The 20,592-nt window shown below is 36.9% G+C and overlaps 1 protein-coding gene across 3 annotated transcripts in view; it reads left to right on the forward strand.

Moving 5' to 3' along the window:
* LOC129262509 (protein mono-ADP-ribosyltransferase PARP6-like) overlaps positions 1-20,592 on the forward strand; it is a 48,301-nt gene that overhangs the window by 15,703 nt on the left and 12,006 nt on the right. For all 3 annotated transcript variants that reach the window (XR_010293600.1, XM_064099692.1, XM_064099693.1), the window contains exons 3-13: positions 1,113-1,202; positions 10,835-10,950; positions 12,188-12,304; positions 13,923-14,026; positions 14,440-14,500; positions 14,922-15,009; positions 15,335-15,404; positions 16,067-16,159; positions 16,999-17,115; positions 18,807-18,957; positions 19,732-19,881. Coding sequence is in view for 2 of the 3 variants with exons in the window: in XM_064099692.1 (XP_063955762.1) it covers positions 1,113-1,202; positions 10,835-10,950; positions 12,188-12,304; positions 13,923-14,026; positions 14,440-14,500; positions 14,922-15,009; positions 15,335-15,404; positions 16,067-16,159; positions 16,999-17,115; positions 18,807-18,957; positions 19,732-19,881 (1,157 nt within the window). In the remaining variant the exon portion in view is untranslated. The remainder of the gene's footprint in view (positions 1-1,112; positions 1,203-10,834; positions 10,951-12,187; positions 12,305-13,922; positions 14,027-14,439; positions 14,501-14,921; positions 15,010-15,334; positions 15,405-16,066; positions 16,160-16,998; positions 17,116-18,806; positions 18,958-19,731; positions 19,882-20,592) is intronic.

The raw sequence follows: 20,592 nt of genomic DNA on the forward strand, positions 1-20,592 counted from the left end.
CGGTGTAGATGGTATGTTTTGAGCAATGTTTATTGTTTTGATCGTTTCAACGTGCCGCTAATTTTCATTCCATTACCCAGTATTCTCTTTTGAAATATGCTGTGATATATATATATTTTTTCAGAAATGTTGTACTTTCCCACTGATTATGAGTGATATTAAGAAAAGCACTAATGAGTAAAATATGAGATATATGTGACATTTCCAATGGGAATCTTTTGATCGAAGGGTTTTTATATCGAAGTGCGTCTGTCTATTACAGTGTTCCATTCCAGTGATATTTGATGATCAATATTTTGAGTTTGGAAAATTAATTACAAATGGAGATAGTAAGTGTTTATAAATTCTGCCCTGCCAACTGTAAATATTCACAACACACATTGCTACTGTATGTGGGTGCTGAATAAACAATATTTGTTTTATTAATTATTTTTTTAATATATATATTTCAGATCTATACACCACTGTTTTTTATGTTTATCGTTTTTTATGTCTGATTATTTTTCAATGTTTTTTTAAATTTTTTTCATTCATTTATTTTGTTTGTATTTACATACAAGTATACATGTATAGGCTTATATTTGTTTATTTATGTATGTCCTTATTTTTTTTTTTTTTTTTTTATTCTATTCATTTATTTATTTTGCATTTATTTATTTATTTATTCATTTATTTATTCATTTATTTTGTACTTTATTTATTTATTTATTCAATGTGCATGACTTTATTAATTTGACCAAATTTAGCTGAATGCAGGCCTTTACATACATGTACATTGGTTTTTTATAAAAATAAATTTTTGATCATGAAGAATGGAAGTGTATCCCACAACCTTGCTCCGTTTTGACTAAGTATAGAGTATGTTGTCACATAAATGTATGAGTGTTTTTCTAGAAAATAGAGTTTTTTAGAAAATCATGGACTGCAGAGCAACACAACTACATGTACAACCTTAATGTGAATCAAGAATATCATTGCATTTTCATTAATGAGGTCAAAATAGTTTATATCTGTGCATTACAATGTGTCATAATGAGGTCAGAGATATGGATTCGAAGTCCTAGATGATTTCTATTTGATTTTTTTCTTCTCTTCTTTCTCCGTCATTTCAGATAATACAGTTTTGACGTATTCCCATTGTCCGGACCAACCTCTACTGATACATGAACGCATACCGACTTTCTTCAATAGAATATCACCGAGTAAGTTTGCCCGGCAATGTGCATTGCATTTTTAGTCCAGTATTGGTTTTGCACAGTCTCACTCTCATTTTCACAAGTTTTTCTTTGGTTAATGTTATATTTGTGTCAATTTGGCAGACTCATAACCATATGATACTGTGTTTTGGAGGCTTTGTTGAAATCAGACTACAAATGATTTTTTTTTTGGTTGGTTGTTAAAATAAATGTATTTGAAAATGCAAAGATGAAAGGCTGAAGAAGGTGCAATTTAAAAATGTGATTTTGCAGAACCAGGAGTGAAAGTCAACTGAAAGCAACAGATCTTATTCAGGATCTACTATGCACCTTCTTTTGGTTTGGATATGCAATGCGTAGGCTACATGTACATTCCAAGCTCATTCAAATTTATGCTGTGCAAATTTTTGTCATGTCTAATAGTCTGATTGGCTTGCATGACGGACAGAATTTAATGTGCAAGTAGATAAAAATACTTCGTAAATTCTTTTTCCCCATGTGTCTTTCTGGTTCCTCTTTATTCTTTGGACGTATTATCAAAATATTTTCTTCACTAAGTTCTACAGTATGTCAATAGGTTTTGCCTAAAACTCTGTTGCATCCACATACTTTTAGGTCACCTGAATGACAAGCATGCACTTGCAAGAGTGTGACCGTTCAGATTGATGATTGAATGATCAGTCTGTAAATGCAAGAGATTTGTCTAATTTCAAGGAGTAACGTATCAGTAAATTTTATTTCAGCACTTTTCATTTAAATAGTACTTGGTCATGGAAAATATATTTAAACTGCTGTATATAACATATAAAAATAACAGGAAGAAAAAGAATGAAAAAGGGGAAACTGAATGATAGGAACAGTAGGAAATTCAATCACATGGTTGTAAATGGTAAAACACTTGCTAATGAACATTTGAGGATGTATTCTGTCTCAAATGTTTAAATAAATAATAGAATTCTGAAAACAACACAATTTAAAGAATTCTATACTAATCTGTAAAGGGACAACTTGACATTCAGATGAATGTGGAAGTGAATTTCTTTTTGAAATATACAGTAATTGTAAAATAGCCTTAAAACGGACGTACTGAAGCTTTTTCACATGCACTCATCGAGTAAAAACGCATTTATGACTAGAACGCTAGAGCAAAACAATATATGATAGAACTCAAAGAGACAATAGACGCTAAACGGCGAGCTGTGATTGGCTGTCAAGGTAAACAATTTAGGCTTAGTACCAGCCGTAAATTGAGGCGAAGCAACTATTGTACATCAGTGCAAACTCAACAATGCTATCCTTACTACTGTAGAAGCAACAAAATATCTTGGTGTCACTATCACATCAGACCTGTAGTGGAACAGTCACATCAGCAATGTTTGTCAAAAGGCTAACAACACCCTTGCCTTCCTACGAAGAAACCTCAGAGTAAACTTTCCCAAGTTGAAAGCTACAGCATAACAATCACTCGTCAGACCTTTGGTGGAATATGCATCTACTGTCTGGGATCCATCAACCTCCAAGAACATCTACAAGCTTGAAATGATCCAACGCAGAGCAGCTAGATACACACTGAATCGATATCACAATACATCAAGTGTGTCATCGATGCTGCAGGAGCTAGGATGGACATCCCTTCAACAACGACGAGAAATATCTCGCCTTGTGATGTTCTGCAAGATCCACAACAAGCTTGTCCCATTCAACTCTGGTGCATACATCACCAAATGTACTAGATCAACAAGAGCTGTTCACACTCAAGGATATCTCATGCCACAATCAAGGACCCAACAACATCAATGCTCCTTCTTCCCCAGAACCATCAAGATGTGGAACACTCCCAGTAAATGTTGTGACAGCACCTGCAACTGACGAAAGGCAACAGCAGCTAGATCCATACCTGTTTTTTACTTGCACCATGTATATATTTGGCACATGCACTTTACCCTTGAGGCCGTTCTCATTACGCTTTCTAAAACTAGTTTACTGGAAACCGATTCAGGAAACCAGTTTGGAAGATTGCTTTGCTAGCGTTCCCACTTGATCACACGAAAGTTGTTTTCAAAATCACTTCACGTAAAGCGATCTTGTTGCTATGGAAATGCTCTCAGTGGGGTGACACGTTTCGTGCAAAATTTGAAACCGCAGCGTAGGCATTCTACACCTATCATGTTGAGTAGCGCGCTCAAAATGTGCGAAGATTGCTTCCCGAAGAACGGTTGTGTCCTCACGCTAAAACCAGTTTAACGAGGCAAAGCGATCTTGAAAACTACATCGCAAGGTGGTTTTTTAAACCGGTTTGGAAGATCGCTTCGACCATTCTCACTACACGTTAATCTAGTTTCCAATAAACTAGTTTCCAGTAAACTAGTATTAGGAAGGTAGTGAGAACGGTGTCCTTGTGACACACACTTCACCAAGTTCTGCAAGAATCTTCAGGATTGAAGGAAGCAGACTACATAGAAGAACTACAAGAACGCAAGGGTTCTAACAAACTCCTGGTGGCACAGAATCGGGTCTGTTTGCTGAATATACGCTGCCTCGAGCATGTGCAAGTAAGTGAACTCCTTGCTCGGCTGAGCACCTTAAACCAAGACAGTATTGTTCCGCGCATGCTTGCTCAGCAAGTGGTTAGTAGTGGCCAAATTGCTACCACCATCCGTACTAGAGGTACGTTTTCTGCATGGGCGCGGAGGTTGTGAACGCGCAGTTAAATCTTCAGTATGTTTTTTTTATGGATATTTTACGATTTTGTGGTACCAAACACTTATTTATAGGCCTTCAGTAATTGTAATTATTCACCTATACAAAATACACAGCCAAAAATGCTGAAATCAACATGTTTGCAATGAAAATACAAAACATACAGGTACATACTGTAAGGATCTATGATTAAATAAATACATATTTACAAGAAGTAAATTTTGTAGATAACAATCCTTTAAAAATAATAATATTGAATTTACAGTATTACATTGGCAAATACAATTTTTTAATTGTCAATGATGGATTCATATTTTAAGGGGAGGGGGGGGCAGTAATTTTGGGATGAGCCAAAGGATGGGGTGGGGGGATTGATGGCTTGAGGAGGGGCTGTCATCTTGCCTTCAAACTTGGTAGTATCATTCAACTTTAAGACAATGTTTTATTGGCTCATAGTTTATGTATAGCAGTATCAATAATTAATGGCTTGATGTATTCTGCTACACAGCCGTTATTGTTCCATTAAAATTGCATGCTTTTCATTGGTTTATGTGACAAGATTTCCACATTTTAATAGAATCAATGCCATACATGTACAGTTTTATCATTATGTTTTGGCAAGTTTATTTTTTTGTATAGGTTTTTATTTTATTGTGTAGGGTATTTTGTTGTGCTTTGGGAAAGGCAGCCAAGCCGTCATTGAACAATAATGCAATTACTTCAACAGGGTGGTTGCCAAAACGATACATGTTTTTGACATTGAGTTCACACTTCTCGATTGTACATTCTTTCTCATATGTTCGGATTACTTTCTTTCTCTATAAAACCCAGTATGATTTTAGGGTATTGGGAGTGTACATGTAAAGTGATTTCACACTTGATATAGAAATGATCATTTTCAAAATTTTTAATATTTTCTTTAATTATTCAGTCTCAAATTCTTTACTCTCATGAAATAATTTTTCTTTAAACCAAATTTGATAAGCGTTTTTAGTCTTAAAAGAGGAAAGCTCTTATTAAACTCCAAGTAAGTTCTGTACAGTTATATGTAAAATTCTGCCACTCAAAACACTTTATGTGTTGAAGTCTTTAAAAAATGTGGAGCAAGATGCACTACGATACCAGGAAAATTATTCCCTGGCACTTACCGGTAATTATTTGGTTTAGTGCACCTGAATGGTATTATTACTCAGATATGTTTATTATTTAAAAGTGTAGGAGTCTAAGTTTTTTCTTCTTCTGATTTGCTTTCAAAACCTTACCTCAAAATTTTAGGTTGTAAAGTGATTTTCTTCATCAGAAAGGAGAGGAAGAATAAAAAAAACTGTTTGACATGCATTGAATTTGATCCATTATTCAGCCTATCCCATTATCAGTATTAAATGTCAGTCAACTGTGTCCCAAATATCAATGAATAATATTTACATTTGGATAAGTTGAAGGCTCTTTGTTTATTATCTTTGTGGTTATGATATTATCATTACTATCATAATTGTTATTGTTGCTTTATTTGGATGAATGAAGTGATTTGGGTACTAAGTAGATTAACAAGTGTAAATTTCTTCTTCATTTCATTATCTTCTTCATCTTCTTCTATCTTGTTGAATATAATGACAGCGGAAATGCAAGGAAACGATAGCGGTCCTATATATACAAACTGCATTACAGCCTTACCAGTGAACAAAGTCTCGAGAGAGAATGACGATTATCTGACGGGGTATTTGCAACAACTCATAATGAAATTCCGATATTTTCATCTTGCGGGTAACGCGACCGGATTCTGTATATCCCAGAGATATCGGCTCGCTCTCTACTGTCATTACTGGTCAGAGAATAGTGGTGACTTTGTGATTATGATAAACAGGGCCTGGGGCAAGGATATGCAGGACAATGGCCATATTGGGGTCATTCACACTGGAGGGAAAATATCGAAAAAATGGACTAATCAACACTCATCCTGTGAAATTCTGTATACATGAAAAGGCACTTTAAAAAGAGAGAATTCAAAATATGCAAGATAAATTCTTATCAATAACTGGTTATATAAACAAGTAAGTTACCTCTTACCCATAAAATGGTGTATTTTGTCAATGGAATTTTTAAGCAAAGGAAGTGCTACAGTATATTTTGACTAAAGTCTGTGTAAAAATTGATTTGATCTGTCCAGTTGAGTTGTGCATGAGTGAGCACACATTCAAGACAAAAGTTGTCTTTTATGCCTGACTCATATTTTTATTTTGACCCCCCCACCCCCCCCCCCCAATATTGATCAGCGTTTTTGTACATAGCGATTGAGGGGGAAGGAGGCAAATAAATACATGTATGTTTCTTTTGTATTTTATGATACAAAATGTGAAGTTTCCTTGATTTAAATGTGGAAAAAAGGTGGAATCCTCCCTGAACATGTGGAATTGCAATTGTTGAAATGTGATTTGATAATGAATATCATTGTCAAGTGTATGCAAAGTGAATGTAATTCATTTACATTACAAAAAAGCCATGTAGTGACTGAGTGACATCGTCGACTCTCTCTCATTTGCAAATCATGGAGTTATGCATTCTGTTTTGCGAACATCAAGGCCCGTATTCTGAAGTCAGGTTTAATTTTGACCCTGGTCTAACTCTGTGCTAAAATTATGGAAAGCCAAAAATGTCAAAATTGTCCTTACATTGTATGTTTCTCATGTTTACTGCGCTCTTTCCTAACTCGTGAATGGTATAGAAAGCTATCTTATTTATCTTTCTGAAACAGTTAAGAATATTTTGAGAGAAGTAGGAGCTGATATATTGGAATTCTGCTGTTAGAGATTTATGCCACTATTGGCCATCCATACTTAAACCTCAAATTTAAACCAGAGTTTAAATTAAACCTGGTTTCAGAATTGGGGCCCAAGCAAAATTTTAAAGATGCAATAACTCTTTCATTTTACATCAGTTTTTTGATGAAATTTCCAACATTATGCTTGTTTGATTCTTAAAAATAATTTTTGTATTCAAATCAACTTTTTGTTGGAGTGATGATGTGCCTTTCTATTCTCTTGAGGACATAGGTTTTAGGGTTTTTGGTAAGTGACAGGGCATGTAGTGCCAGTGTAGTTGTGTATAGTTTGACCGTGTTATATATGTATGTCCATTACCTGCACTACAGACTTATCCTGTTTACCCATCGACTGCTTGTAGCTTATGTCAATACTCCTTGTGTATAGAGAAGATATATAAAGATGCTGTACATGTAATTCCAGACATCTATTGACCTTGGACTACTCCGCGAAAGAAGACTGCTCTTACTCTGAGGGAAACAAATGGGCTTCACACACTGCAATGGTACGATAGATAAAGTGATCATAATACTCCGGACCAATGGTTTCACACTATTGTACAGGGGGAGCAAAGTCCTTTATCTCTCGTGATTGACTGTAGTGTTCACACGTTTCTCCAAGGAGCTGTGACGAGAATATGCAAATTTGCTTTAGGGTCATGTGATGCTCGATGTGTATGGCATGTCATCCCCTATATAACATTTCATGTACGGATTTGATAAAAACAGCTGTGCCCTAGTAATTCACGCTCAAGATTGCTCTCCCCCCGGGGGGGGGGGGGGGGCACTCAGTATATAATGCATAGTGGGTATGTGCCGCGGAGGGGACCCCCATTTTTACACTCAAATTTCCGATCCAAGGCATAGCATTTTTGTCTTATTGAGAAAAAGAACAAAGAAAGCCGTTCCAAGGCATAGCATTTTCTTCTTATCGAGAAAAAAGGAAGACAGAAATCCGCTCCAAAGCGTCGCATATTTTTCGTTACGCCGTTCCGGTCGCATTGAAGCTGCAATTTGGGTGAAAAGCGGCCGAGAGTGCTGTCCGACCATCGCCTCTGCGCGAGCGCACTTCGAGAAAAAAGGAAGACAGAAATCCGCTCCAAAGCGTCGCATATTTTTCGTTACGCCGTTCCGGTCGCATTGAAGCTGCAATTTGGGTGAAAAGCGGCCGAGAGTGCTGTCCGACCATCGCCTCTGCGCGAGCGCACTCGGCGGCCGTGCCGCCGGGCTAGCTGCATCATGCACGCATGCCCGTTCCATAGGGATGCGTACAAACTCACACGCTGGCGATCCGTTCCAAGGACCCCCGTTTTTACAAACATTTGTCGTTCCGAAGCCCGTTCCGAGGACCCTCCTTTTTACAATAAGCCCGCTCCAAGGCCCCCGTTTTTTGTCTCGCCCGCGGCACACCCCTACCACTTTTTTGGTCGAGTGCCCCCCCCCGGGGCTCTCCCCCAAATTTTGTCTTTGGAACTCTCAAATGAATTGGGAGGTGGGGAGGGGGGGGGGGGGTTATCTGTGACCGTGAACAGATTACAAGATTGGAGGGGAATTCTGTGATGTGGGTAATCCCCCCCCTAGATACTAGTGTCAAAAGAGAGCATACCAGGGAAAAAAATTACATGGGGGCTGGGGGCTATTTCGCCCCCAAATTCTCAAAAGAGCCTGAAAATTAAAAAAGCCCCCCCCCCTCAAAATTCCCCATTCACTGCCATGTTAAAGCTTATCCAATGTTGTAGATTTTGGCAATCTGTTGTGAAAAGTAGCCCCCCCCCCCTCTTTCATCATGCAACATGTATTAATACCAATCAGAGAACTGAGAGCTGTAATAATCCAAAACCCATCATCCATTTGTCCTCCCATTTCCCAATCCCACCTGTCTGTTATCCAAGAACAAAGGAGAGGGGATAGATGATAATTTAGAATCAGTTTGGGAAATTCCCTAAGCTCCTTTGAGAGTTGTTCCTGTGAGCTCACATATCTATTGGTGATTCTTTCTTCTGAGAACACTGACCTAGGTAGGGAGATATATTGCAAGTTTCATGAGTACAATGAGCAAAAGAGCTTTTGTTGTCTTTGACTATGGAGTTCATTTTTCAGGGTAGTATGTTGATGAATGTGGTATGTATACATGTAGGGAAAGTAGATAAAAAAGCTGAAGAAACTTTAATGTTTGGTTGGAAGACACCTAAGATACTGATATCTGTTGTGATTTTCAATCATGAATTTTTTTATTATAAGTCATATCTTGCTTCCTTCTGCCTTATTCCTTTGTTTATTTCATTCATTCATTCTCTCTCTTCATCCCATCCATCCATCCATCCATCCATCCATCCCATCCATCCATCCTCATCCATCCATCCATCCATCATCCACCATCCATCCATCCCATCCATCCATCCATCCATCCATCCATCCATCCATCCATCCATCCATCCACCCACCCACCCACCCACCCACCCACCCACCCACCCACCCACCCACCCACCCACCCATCCATCCATCCATCCATCCATCCATCCATCCATCCATCCATCCATCCATCCATCCATCCATCCATCCATCCATCCATCCATCCATCCATCCATCCATCCATCCATCCATCCATCCATCCATCCATCCATCCATCCATCCATCCATCCATCCATCCATCCATCCATCCATCCATCCATCCATCCATCCATCCATCCATCCATCCATCCATCCATCCATCCATCCACCCACCCACAAACCCACCCACCCACCCACCCACCCACCCACCCACCCACCCACCCACCCACCCATCCACCCATCCATCCATCCATCCATCCATCCATCCATCCATCCATCCATCCATCCATCCATCCATCCATCCATCCATCCATCCATCCATCCATCCATCCATCCATCCATCCATCCATCCATCCATCCATCCATCCATCCATCCATCCATCCATCCATCCATCCATCCATCCATCCATCCATCCATCCATCCATCCATCCATCCATCCATCCATCCATCCATCCATCCATCCATCCATCCATCCATCCATCCATCCATCCATCCATCCATCCATCCATCCATCCATCCATCCATCCATCCATCCATCCATCCATCCATCCATCCACCCACCCACCCACCCACCCACCCACCCATCCATCCATCCATCCATCCATCCAATCCTTCATTTATTCAATTAATTATTTCACTCATTCATTTCATTTTATTCTTATGTGATTCATTCATTTTTCAGTTTACTTTATATTTGTTTACTAGTATACATGTACAAAGGGTATTGATTGTATCATTGATTACCTTTACTACAGGATTTACTGGAACAATACAATACAATATGTATAGATTGATTCATTGATAATTTATCAGATTTTTACTTTCTCCTATTAGCTTCCTTCATTTATTTACAGATTCAAATTTTATTCTATTTTTTTTTACATTGATGTCATGATGTGGTCATCTATAATTCTGTTTATAATATATTTACTGTAATACTAGTGGATAGACTGGAGTTATAAATGTTTTCAGTAATAGTGCTGGTTGATATTTGATATCAATGATAGTTGATTATCCCCAGCAAAATATCGGCAATAACATAATACATGGCCGAGTTTGAAAATTCATTACCGGTATATACATGTATGTATTAAATTTAATATGAGTTGCAATTCTGTGAGAGCAGGGAAGTCGGAAATAAAAATACTGTACATGTAAGGCTTTTTTTGGGTGCTTGTCCATGAAAAGGGGGCATTTACAAAGTTCTGTGTTGGTTTCAAGCAATTCAGAGCAGCATTTTTGGTCAATAAATAGTGATTAACTTTCCATAATTTACAATATATGGGTCATAACATGTAACCTCAATACATCAACATAATCATAAAACCATTATCGAATATTCATTATTTTTTAATATCACATAATGTTTATATTATAAAAACATCACCATGCACTACTGAGCAGTTCACATCTTGCAAAAAGATTTCAGAAATAAAATGCAGTAATATGCAATCAGTATCAGTATCAATATCAATTTCAAAGTACTTCACAATGTTGACATTTATTATTTATCTGGAAAATACCACAATCATAAACATATTTATGCACTCTTTATTATTTTTACTCCAGAGTACTGGAAGAACTCCAAGTTTGTGAATCCGTTGCCACGTGTTGGACTCAAAGAATCGGAGGAAACGACAGATTTCTGGCTGAATGAAGACAGTCCATCCAGTGATATGGATGTGGTATGTACACTTTGATTATGCCTCAGTCCCACTGGCGATGCTAACTCCTGACCGACCAAATCTATTGGCCCATTTTCTGAGGTCGGGTTTCATTCAAACTCTGGTTTAAAACTGTGGTTTAACTATGGATAGCCCATTGTGACATAAATCTCAAACAGTAGAGGTTCAATTTACTCACTTATTTGACTATCAAATCATTCTTAACTCTCTAGGGAGGATAAATAAGATACATGGAGCTGTCTTCACCATTAAAGCATTAGTAAAGAGTACAGTAAACATATGAAAAAATGAAGAAAAAAAAAATAAAGAATTGTCAGATCTGCCTTATCTATTCAAGGGAATTGGATGAAAATGATTTATGACACTATAAGTATTAATAGATTTCAAAAAAAAATTGTGAAAAACATGGGGTTCTATCCTCTACTCCCATCCCCTAAGTGACAATTTGTGACTCAGTTTTCACATAGAGACCAATTATCTGATATGAAGTATACATAATTCTTGAAAAAAATAGGAATGAGACTCAGGGGAATTATTTTTTGTTTGTTTTCATTATTCATGAAATAGGTGCTAAATGTACGATGTATTCTTTGGTGTATTTTTTATATGACATGATTTGTAGATTTTTTTGTCTTTGAATGTCCATCCTTGTTTCTTTATAGCTTTAATTGAACTGAATACAATCTTAATAATGTAATAAGTCAAATTATGAAGATTACTAGCATTTTGCGCAATGAATAATAAATGAGAAATATATATAATTCATTTTATTCATGAATAATTTGACCTTGTTTATGGCCTCACTCTTGTAAATTTTGGATGTGTTTGACTTTCCTTGTTTGCTTCTTGGCTATATGACAATGTACAATCTTAAAGAGACTTTATTTCAATGACTTTGTTAAACTTGAATGATAATAATGATAATAAATTAATGATAATCATGTGACTCGGAGTAGAATATTATTTATAGAAAATCCAGCTATTTGAATGACTACATGGTTATTTCTTCCTTACCTTGAAGGTGAGATTTTTCCATGTAAAAAGCGGCATATATATGATTTAAATTATGAAATGTGACACAATCTCTTAAAATGGATGCTGTTTTTTTTTTAAATTGATTTAGAATTATCTTCCTCAAAATGATGTTATCAATATTGTAAGGTTTAAGAATATGATGTAGCAATGAGGTTTTTTTATGATGTTGAGTCAACATTACTTTATTTTGAATAACTTGCAGAACTTACCTGCTATTGAGGACGGAGACGATACGAATGACAGCGATTATGATGACGATGATGAAGATGACAACGATGTTGATGAGGATTATTATAATACAGATGGAGAGGATGTTTCGGTAAGGATGATACAGATCTTGATGAAATATTAATGTATCACCCAGGTTAGCCTAGGAACAATAGCCAAATTACAAGAGTATTGGTGTCATTAAATCTGGTTCTTTTTTATTATACGTCGGTCCTACGGGACGTATTATGGTATCACGCTCGGTGTCCGTCCGTCCTTGTAAATGCGATAACTTCAGTTTTACTTAACCTAAGCTCATATAACTTGGCGTGTATGATACTAGCATGAATCCCAAGAAGCCTAACGATTTTGAGGTCAAAAGGTCAAGGTCACAGTGATATGTTTTCCTCTTACCCTTCTGCAGTCCTTGTAAACACAATAACTTCAGTTAAACTTAACCTAGGCTCATATACATGTACATGTAATTTGGTGTGTATCATACTAGCATAGATCACAGGAATTCTATTGATTTTGAGGTCAGATGTTCTAAGGTGAAATCGCCACCTTCCACTTTTCTTGCTTGACCAATAACTCCATTTTCCACGTTACAGGCGGCCGTATCATGTGCTCGCCTTAGCGACACTCTTGTTTGAGTTTAGAGCCATTCTAATGTCCAGTTAGTCTGCATGCAGGCACAGACCGGGATTGAAATCTTGATCAACAAGTGGGTCTTGACATAAGACTAGCATGAATACAACTTGCTTCAAGTTTAGAATGATAAGGTCCTTCAGAGCACAGTTCTTTCCCAGGGATTTTGGTCTGCAATATTCATACCCCTTTCCTTGAGGAAAGGGTTTGATTTTATTCTCATTAAGTACCGTAATTCAAGATCATACTAAATTTAATTCCTGTAGACAAAGTAGTTAACTAACCAAAGGGCAATCTACGCTTTCTTTTCAAGACAAAAGTATTTATGGATATTTTATTTCTTATAAATATGTTTTCCATGTTTCCTCGCTAGCGAATTGATATGCTTCTTCAGTATTAGTAATTATTGTTCAATATACCAGGCATATATCCAAGGGTAATAATAATAATATACAGTTCTTGTATAGCGCATATCAAATTATGAATAATGTCTCTATGCGCTTCCAAAGGACTTGGATACTATTACCCCAGCTGTAGCTTGGCAGCCGTAATTACTAAGATTACAGCGCACACGCATTTCAAGGAATACATTCCTGCCAGGTACCCATTCACCTCACCTGGGTTGAGTGCAGCACAATGTGGATCAATTACTTGCTGAAGGAAACTACGCCATGGCTGGGATTTGAACCCACGACCCTCTGTTTCAAAGTCCGGAGACTTATCCACTGGGCCACAACGCTCCACAGGGTAATTGTTTGCCAACCCTCTAGTTTGCTATGCAAACCCTTCACTTGGGGAAAGTGGTCTGAATATGCAGCCTAAGGTCCCTCTTGTTCAGGAAATTAAAAAAGAAAATAAATGTGTGCTAGTCTTGTGTGAAGGCCCACTTGTTGATAAAATTTTTAGTCAGGGTCATTGATCTGTGACAGTAATGACCCTTTGTTTACTTTTCTTTTTCTTCTGCCTGTCAATCTTCTTTTTTGGTGAAAATAATTGCCCCCCCCCTTCTTTCTGGTCAATCCTCGATACCCTTGAAATGTACTTATTTAGTCTGATCATATTTATTTAAATCTTTCTTGTAGGAATTATACTCTGATGAGGATGAGCAAGCTAAGATGCATCCACTTCTAGCTCATGACATTGATCAAGTCAAACAATTAGGTGGCAACCAGGCACTCTCATATAGGTATGTATGAAAAGTGAAAAATCCATAGTTTATGTATGAAAAATGAAAAATCCATATTTTATTGTTCAAAATTAAAATCTGAGAAACTAGGAATATTAGGTTGATGATGTTCATGATTATAATGCTGATGTTGATGATGATATATATATTTTAAATTTTGATATTATTAAACAATTTTGATTATATTATTAAGAAGTAAAGCGAAGACTATGGTTAACACTCTTGATAAATAATTTTTGGCACCAATATTCACTGCTGAATGATACGCGTCGTATAAGCTAAAACAACAACAATGCCTTATTATTCTGACATTGTGAAATAAAATATTTTTATTTTAGGTGGATATACATGTATGGGGATGATGATTTGATGATTTTAGAATTGTAATGTCTTTCATTTTTCCATCCATTCAGAATGTTTGATGCCCTTGGCGACGTTGACATTGATCTTCAACTAGATGTTTCATTTCTTCAGGTAAAAATGGGGATGTATTCATTCGAAACATTTTTTTTTGGATTGAATTAAAAGCATATTAAATAATTGATATTTCAAATTAGACCTTCCCAAGCTTTATTTCTGTGGGGCTTTTCTGAATTTTCTTTTCTATGGACCAGAGGTACTTTTATTGATTGCAAAACTATTCTTTAAAGTGTCTAAAGTTTGAATACAAAAGTGTTATCCAGAACTTGTAGTAAGCGTCTTGCATGTATACTAGCAAAGTATTTCAAATGAGAAAGCCCCTTTTCAATAAACTCAAATTTTCTTCAAAATATTCTGCACTTTTTGCAAGGCTTGGTTGAAATCTCGCTCAGTCTCTGCTTCTATATCTTTACTGATCAGAGTTCATATGAAAGATATGTAATTCAGTTCTATTGTTCACGTTTTAATTTTGCAGGATGAGATAGCTAAAGCTTGGTGTTTAAACAGAGAACAACCTTTAGTTGTACGTCTTCACTGCTCACTTAATAAATACCTGGATGAAAGTAAGTATATTTTCTATTTTATATTATACATGTATCTATATTTTTAACCCCCTTCAATACTGTATAAGTTCTCCTTACCTCTCTCTGTTTTTATTTTCCCACCTTCTAATTACCCCCTTTTCTTTTTTTCTGTTATCAATCCTCTGAGATTTTTTCTCTTTATTTAAGCTATTGAGTGACAATACCATTAAAGATTATATTAGAAATGATTGAATTGAGAACAAATATATATGATACATTAATGTAATGAATAAATTTAAATGAATGAAGTTAGTTGAAAACATGTTCCTAAATAAATTATTATTTTTAATCCATTTACCTTCAGATAGCCCACAAGTATCAGTATTCCAAAGTTCAAAGAGTAATCAACCAGGGGTCTGCAGTCAAATGAAAAAGTAAGTCATCACTTGGACGGATTTGCCAACCATACCATACCACCCTCTAGTAACTAACTTATTTTGGTGATTTGCAGTGTTTTCGAGACTAGCTTATCCAAGGATTAGCTTGTTCCAAGGACTTGCTCTGCCATAAATACTTTGCTTTTGAGATCAAAGCTGAAACTTGGACCTTACTTCTGTGACTTAACTTCTAATGTCACAGGTGATAGGGAGACTGGTCTTTGTGACTTACATGTAGCTTCTGAGATCAAGACTAAAACTGATTCTTGACTTTCTCTGATTAAACTTTTGAGATCAAAGCTGAAACTGTTACTTGACTTTTTGCAAGTCATGTGGCCCTCTCTTGTTTTAGATAATATATCCCTGTGCAGCTGACACAGCATCTAAGAACATGTTTTAGTCGTGCATAACTTTGAGATCAACTTTATAAAGCGCCACCCTGAAATTTCTGGACATTCAACGCTGATAAGACACCATGAAAATCACATTTATTTAGTTTTGTTGCATCGTTGTCCTTTATTTGCCCACTCATTTTTCTTTCGAATTGTCTGCAGTTATATTCATCGTCGGTGTGTTCCATCATCCAAGTGATTTGATGGATCATTGGCTGACACAATCATATGTGTTTTTGTTTTGTCTTGTCTTTCTTTGTCTTTTAGAATCACACAGAGCTTCCTCCTTGCCCACTGGAAATCTCTTAGCAACAAAGCAGTACTTGCCCATCTCAAGAGCAGAGAGAAATCCCCAAGCAAGTGAGTGATGATCTCCCTCCTAAAACCTTCCCCCCAAACACACAATCTCTGCCAGTCCATAGGAAATTTATCTCCCCGCTCATTCACTCTCTCTTTCTTTCTCCCACTTTCTTTCATACTCAACAGTCTTCCTCCTTATCTTTCTCCTCCTTTACCTTTTCTTTTCCCTTTCTCCTCCTTTCCCTTTTCTTTTCCCTTTCTCGTCTTGCTTCTCTTGACCTCTTCTCATAACTCTTTTTCTTTGTTTCTCTACTTTCCCTCTTTCCCCCCTCCACTGATCCCCTTCCTCCAATTCCTCCTTTTAATCTTTTTCTTCTGTTTCTCTTTCTCTCCTCCCCCCTCCCCCTCCTATCATTCCCTCTCTTTCATTCTCCAACATCCTGCTCCTTTCCCTTCCCTTTTTTAAACTCTTTCTCCCTCTATCTCCCTTCCCCTTTACCTTCTTCATCCTCCTTTCATCCACCTTCCCTAATTTCCCTTTCTTTTCCTTCCATCCATCCTTCACTCCCCCTCAACCTTGCCCCAAAATACTAATATAACACCATCCAATGTTGAACTCCAAGGAATCAAGACTAATGATGACTTATTTTTCATATGAAATGAAATTAATGTAATTATAAAGTAAAATTCATATTGTTAAAAGTGTCATAAACCATCTCTGGGGACCATTTCTATAGTTTATTATTTTCAGGGACTATTGTTAAAAGCTACCAAAAATCCATGTATCTGATTGGTTCAGAGAATATTTGTCAGTGAACACCACTGACTATTTTGTTTCATGAAACACCCCCTTCCTGATTTTTTGACTTTGTGATGTTTGTCTGACCCTGTTTCCACAGGACATGTCAGCGAGATGGCCATCGGAACCACAGCAACACGTCAAGGGGTCGAACTCTTACAATTCCTATCTCTTTCTCCAGAAGTTCCAGCTCTATGAGCCAGTCACCAAGTTCAGAGTGAGTTTTGAAGAAATTAAAGAGATTGGTATTCCATTTTGTATCATATCTCATGTGAAACCCTTCTTTCAGATACATCATACTAATACAATTTCTTTATACATAAATAACATCACATGTTTTTGGCATAAACGTCTTTATATGGATATAAATATGTGTAGATTCACAGTCATGAAAGCACCAAAACCTGGGGGGGGGGGGGTCACTCTTCACATGGACTGCTACCCACCCGTGTCCGACAACCTCAGAAATGCACCCTAAATGGCGTAACTCGATTAACTAAATTTGCAACCCTATATGGCGTAACCCATGAGAAAACCCACCCTAAGTGGCGTGAACAGGGAAATCCCCTAATTTGATACCCTAAGTGGTTTAAACATCGAAATCGATTAATTTGATACCATAACTGATGACTGATGTTAAATACAGCAGGTATAAATTCCATTTTTTTAAAGTTATTGGAAGTAAGGCCAACATGATTACTCTCAAGGACAGTGCACCTCTCTTAGCCACTTGAATATCCATCTTTTGAGCCTAAATTAATGAATGCAAGTGAAAATGTTGCCTGCCATGACTGACTGATGCATCACTTACCATTCGTTTTACCAATTTTATCAAATCTTGAAAAAATGGAATCCATACCAGTTAATGTGTTGAAAAATACATTCATTAATTAAACCGGTATCTCCTTTTTTTATTGATAATAAAAAACAGGTATGAATCAAACAAAAAGGTAACTATAGGTAACGTGTGCTACCTAGTATAGAGCTGGGTGTAAGAGACTATAGCTCGGACTGTATGGGGGTATTCTCTCGTAAGTGCTGCGCTGGCCGGCGTGTGCGAGGACTATTTTGTATCCCATAAAATCACGCCCTTCATGGTGTTTCAGACCTGCCAACCAGTACGTTTTTGCAAGCAAAATACGGCAGTAAGTTTTTTCTTTAAAAAATATGTTTTTGTAAAAAAAAAAAATCTTTTTTTTATTTTATTTTTTTACAAAATCGTAATTTATTTAAAAAAAATCATCTCTATATGTCTCTATTTCATAAAACTTACACAAATATGGTTATTAGATCAATGTAATTTCACGTAACTTGTTTTTTTTTTCAATCATTTTGATAAAACCAGGGTGAGATATACACATGTTTAAATTTTTTTTTTCATCTGCAAGAGCAGTGCGCATTTTAGCTTGCATGCAGCTTGAGTGCCGCGATGAGCGAGTGCGCCACGCATTTATTATGAAATACACTTTTTTGGGGAAAAATACACTTTTTTTTATCACAGAATACAATTTTTCATTCCCAGAGGTTGGCAGGTCTGGTGTTTATGGCCTTAGATCTGCTCCTGAATCTCTTCAAATTTTCCTAAATTTGCAACCCTAAATGGCGTAGATATCTACTCAAATTTGCACCCCTCAATGGCGTAATTTTCATAACCAAATAAGCAACCCTAAATGCTGTGAAGAGAGAGAGAAAAGGCTACCCTAATAGGCAATTTTCCTGAGTGCCTGAAACGGGACCCATTTTGATGCTTTTTTTGGACGCGGGTGCTTAGCAGTCCATGTGGAGAGTGACCCCCCCCCCCCGCGACCAAAACCATGATTTATGTTTATCATGAAATGTAATTGCTTGAACTCCCTCAATTGATAGCTTTGCTGCAGCAATTTGATTGTGATTGATATATTTCTTTAGGTCTCCCTCACCGGTCTCCCCCGACTCCTCTTCCAAGAAGTTTGGAAAGAAGATATTTCCATGGCAACCATTTCAACGATCCACATCCACAGGTCATTCACCCCCTTCGCCTGGCAAGGAAGAGTTGCATCTCATTCCAGCAGCAACTGAGGTATAGACTTGGAATATGATTTTTATCATTCTTCTTTGTTTGAAGAAGTGGAATGGTGGTGTAATTGTATTTTTAAAAAAATAAGAAATTAATGATTTGGGTTGAATATATATGCTGTTGATTACAAAAATGATAATGATGCTGGTGATAATAATGATGAAGAGGATGATGGTGGTCATGATGATGATGATTGTGATGATTGTGATAATATGGTATTGGTGGAGATGATGATGATGATGATGGTGGTGGTGGTGGTGATGAGGACGATGATGATGCTGTTGGTGATGATGGTGATGATGGTGGTGGTGGTGGTGATGATGATGATGATGATGATGATGATTGTGATAATATGATATTGGTAGAGATGATGATGATGGTGGTGGTGGTGGTGGTGATGATGATGATGATGATTGTGATAATATGGTATTGGTAGAGATGATGATGATGGTGGTGGTGGTGATGACGATGATGCTGTTGGTGATGATGGTGATGATGGTGATGATGGTGATGATGATGTTGATGATGATGATGATGGTGATGATGATGGTGATGATGATGATGATAATGATAGTGATGGTGATGATGGTGATGATGGTGATGATGGTGATGATGATGATGATGGTGATGATGATGATGGTGATGATGATGATGGTGATGATGATGGTGATGATGATGATGATAATGCTGGTGCTTCCTGCTGCCGCTGCTGTTGATAATGAAGATAGCAAAATAATGCAGATGATGAAATTCTGTTTTTCTTTCTCTCTTCAACAGGATCAGAAGCAAGCAAAGCAGATTCCAAGCTTAGAGAATGGTTTCCTGTGGCAGATGTATGGTTACCTCAAGAACAGGATACCAACTCTCAGTGAATTCTGTGTTGTCTGTGATGAACCACATATATTTCAAAATGGTGCAATGTTAAAGGTGAGATGATAAAAGAGATAAACACCCTACCCCTATCAATCACTTGTTTTTACCAAATGCAATTGTGACAAGTGAATTTGCAAAATTATGAAGTATAATTCATTTATTTGAACATTTTTTATATTATTTCAATATTGTTTTAAATGTTTCTCTTTTAGAATTGTTTGATGTTTTTATTTTAACATTGTTTAATATTATTTTAACATTATTTTAATGTGATTTTAATATTATTTGATGTTCTTTTGTTACAACGTTCCCTATTGCTAGCCAGGGGCGACACCATGGTACCTTGATAGGGGGCGTGTTGACCTCAAGGTAACATCATTTTTATGGGAAGTCTCTATTGATGTAATATAGAGTAACATGGCCCAGATCTATTCTATATGATCCTGCATTCTTTCTTATTTCTTCCCTTGTCTTACTTTTTTTCCCCTTCTCTTTTCCATACTTACCCCCCCCCCCCCTCCCCCCCGGAAGGCACTGCCCATGTGACTAGCAGTGACGAGGTGGGCATGGCTGTACTTTTATGATGAAAAATATCTCTAGGAAAATAAAAATGGTTCTGGTGATTTCTTCTAAATAGGCTTCCTGAAATAAGTTATTTTAACACTGGCAAAGCTGTATTATTATGAGGAATATTATCTTTGGGAAAACTAAGAATGGCTCTGGTAAAATGAAAAATGGCTCTGATGTTTTCTTCTAAGTGGCTTC

Source organism: Lytechinus pictus, chromosome 5 (genome assembly GCF_037042905.1).
Source record: "Lytechinus pictus isolate F3 Inbred chromosome 5, Lp3.0, whole genome shotgun sequence".
In the NCBI taxonomy this organism is placed as follows: Eukaryota; Metazoa; Echinodermata; class Echinoidea; order Temnopleuroida; family Toxopneustidae; genus Lytechinus; species Lytechinus pictus.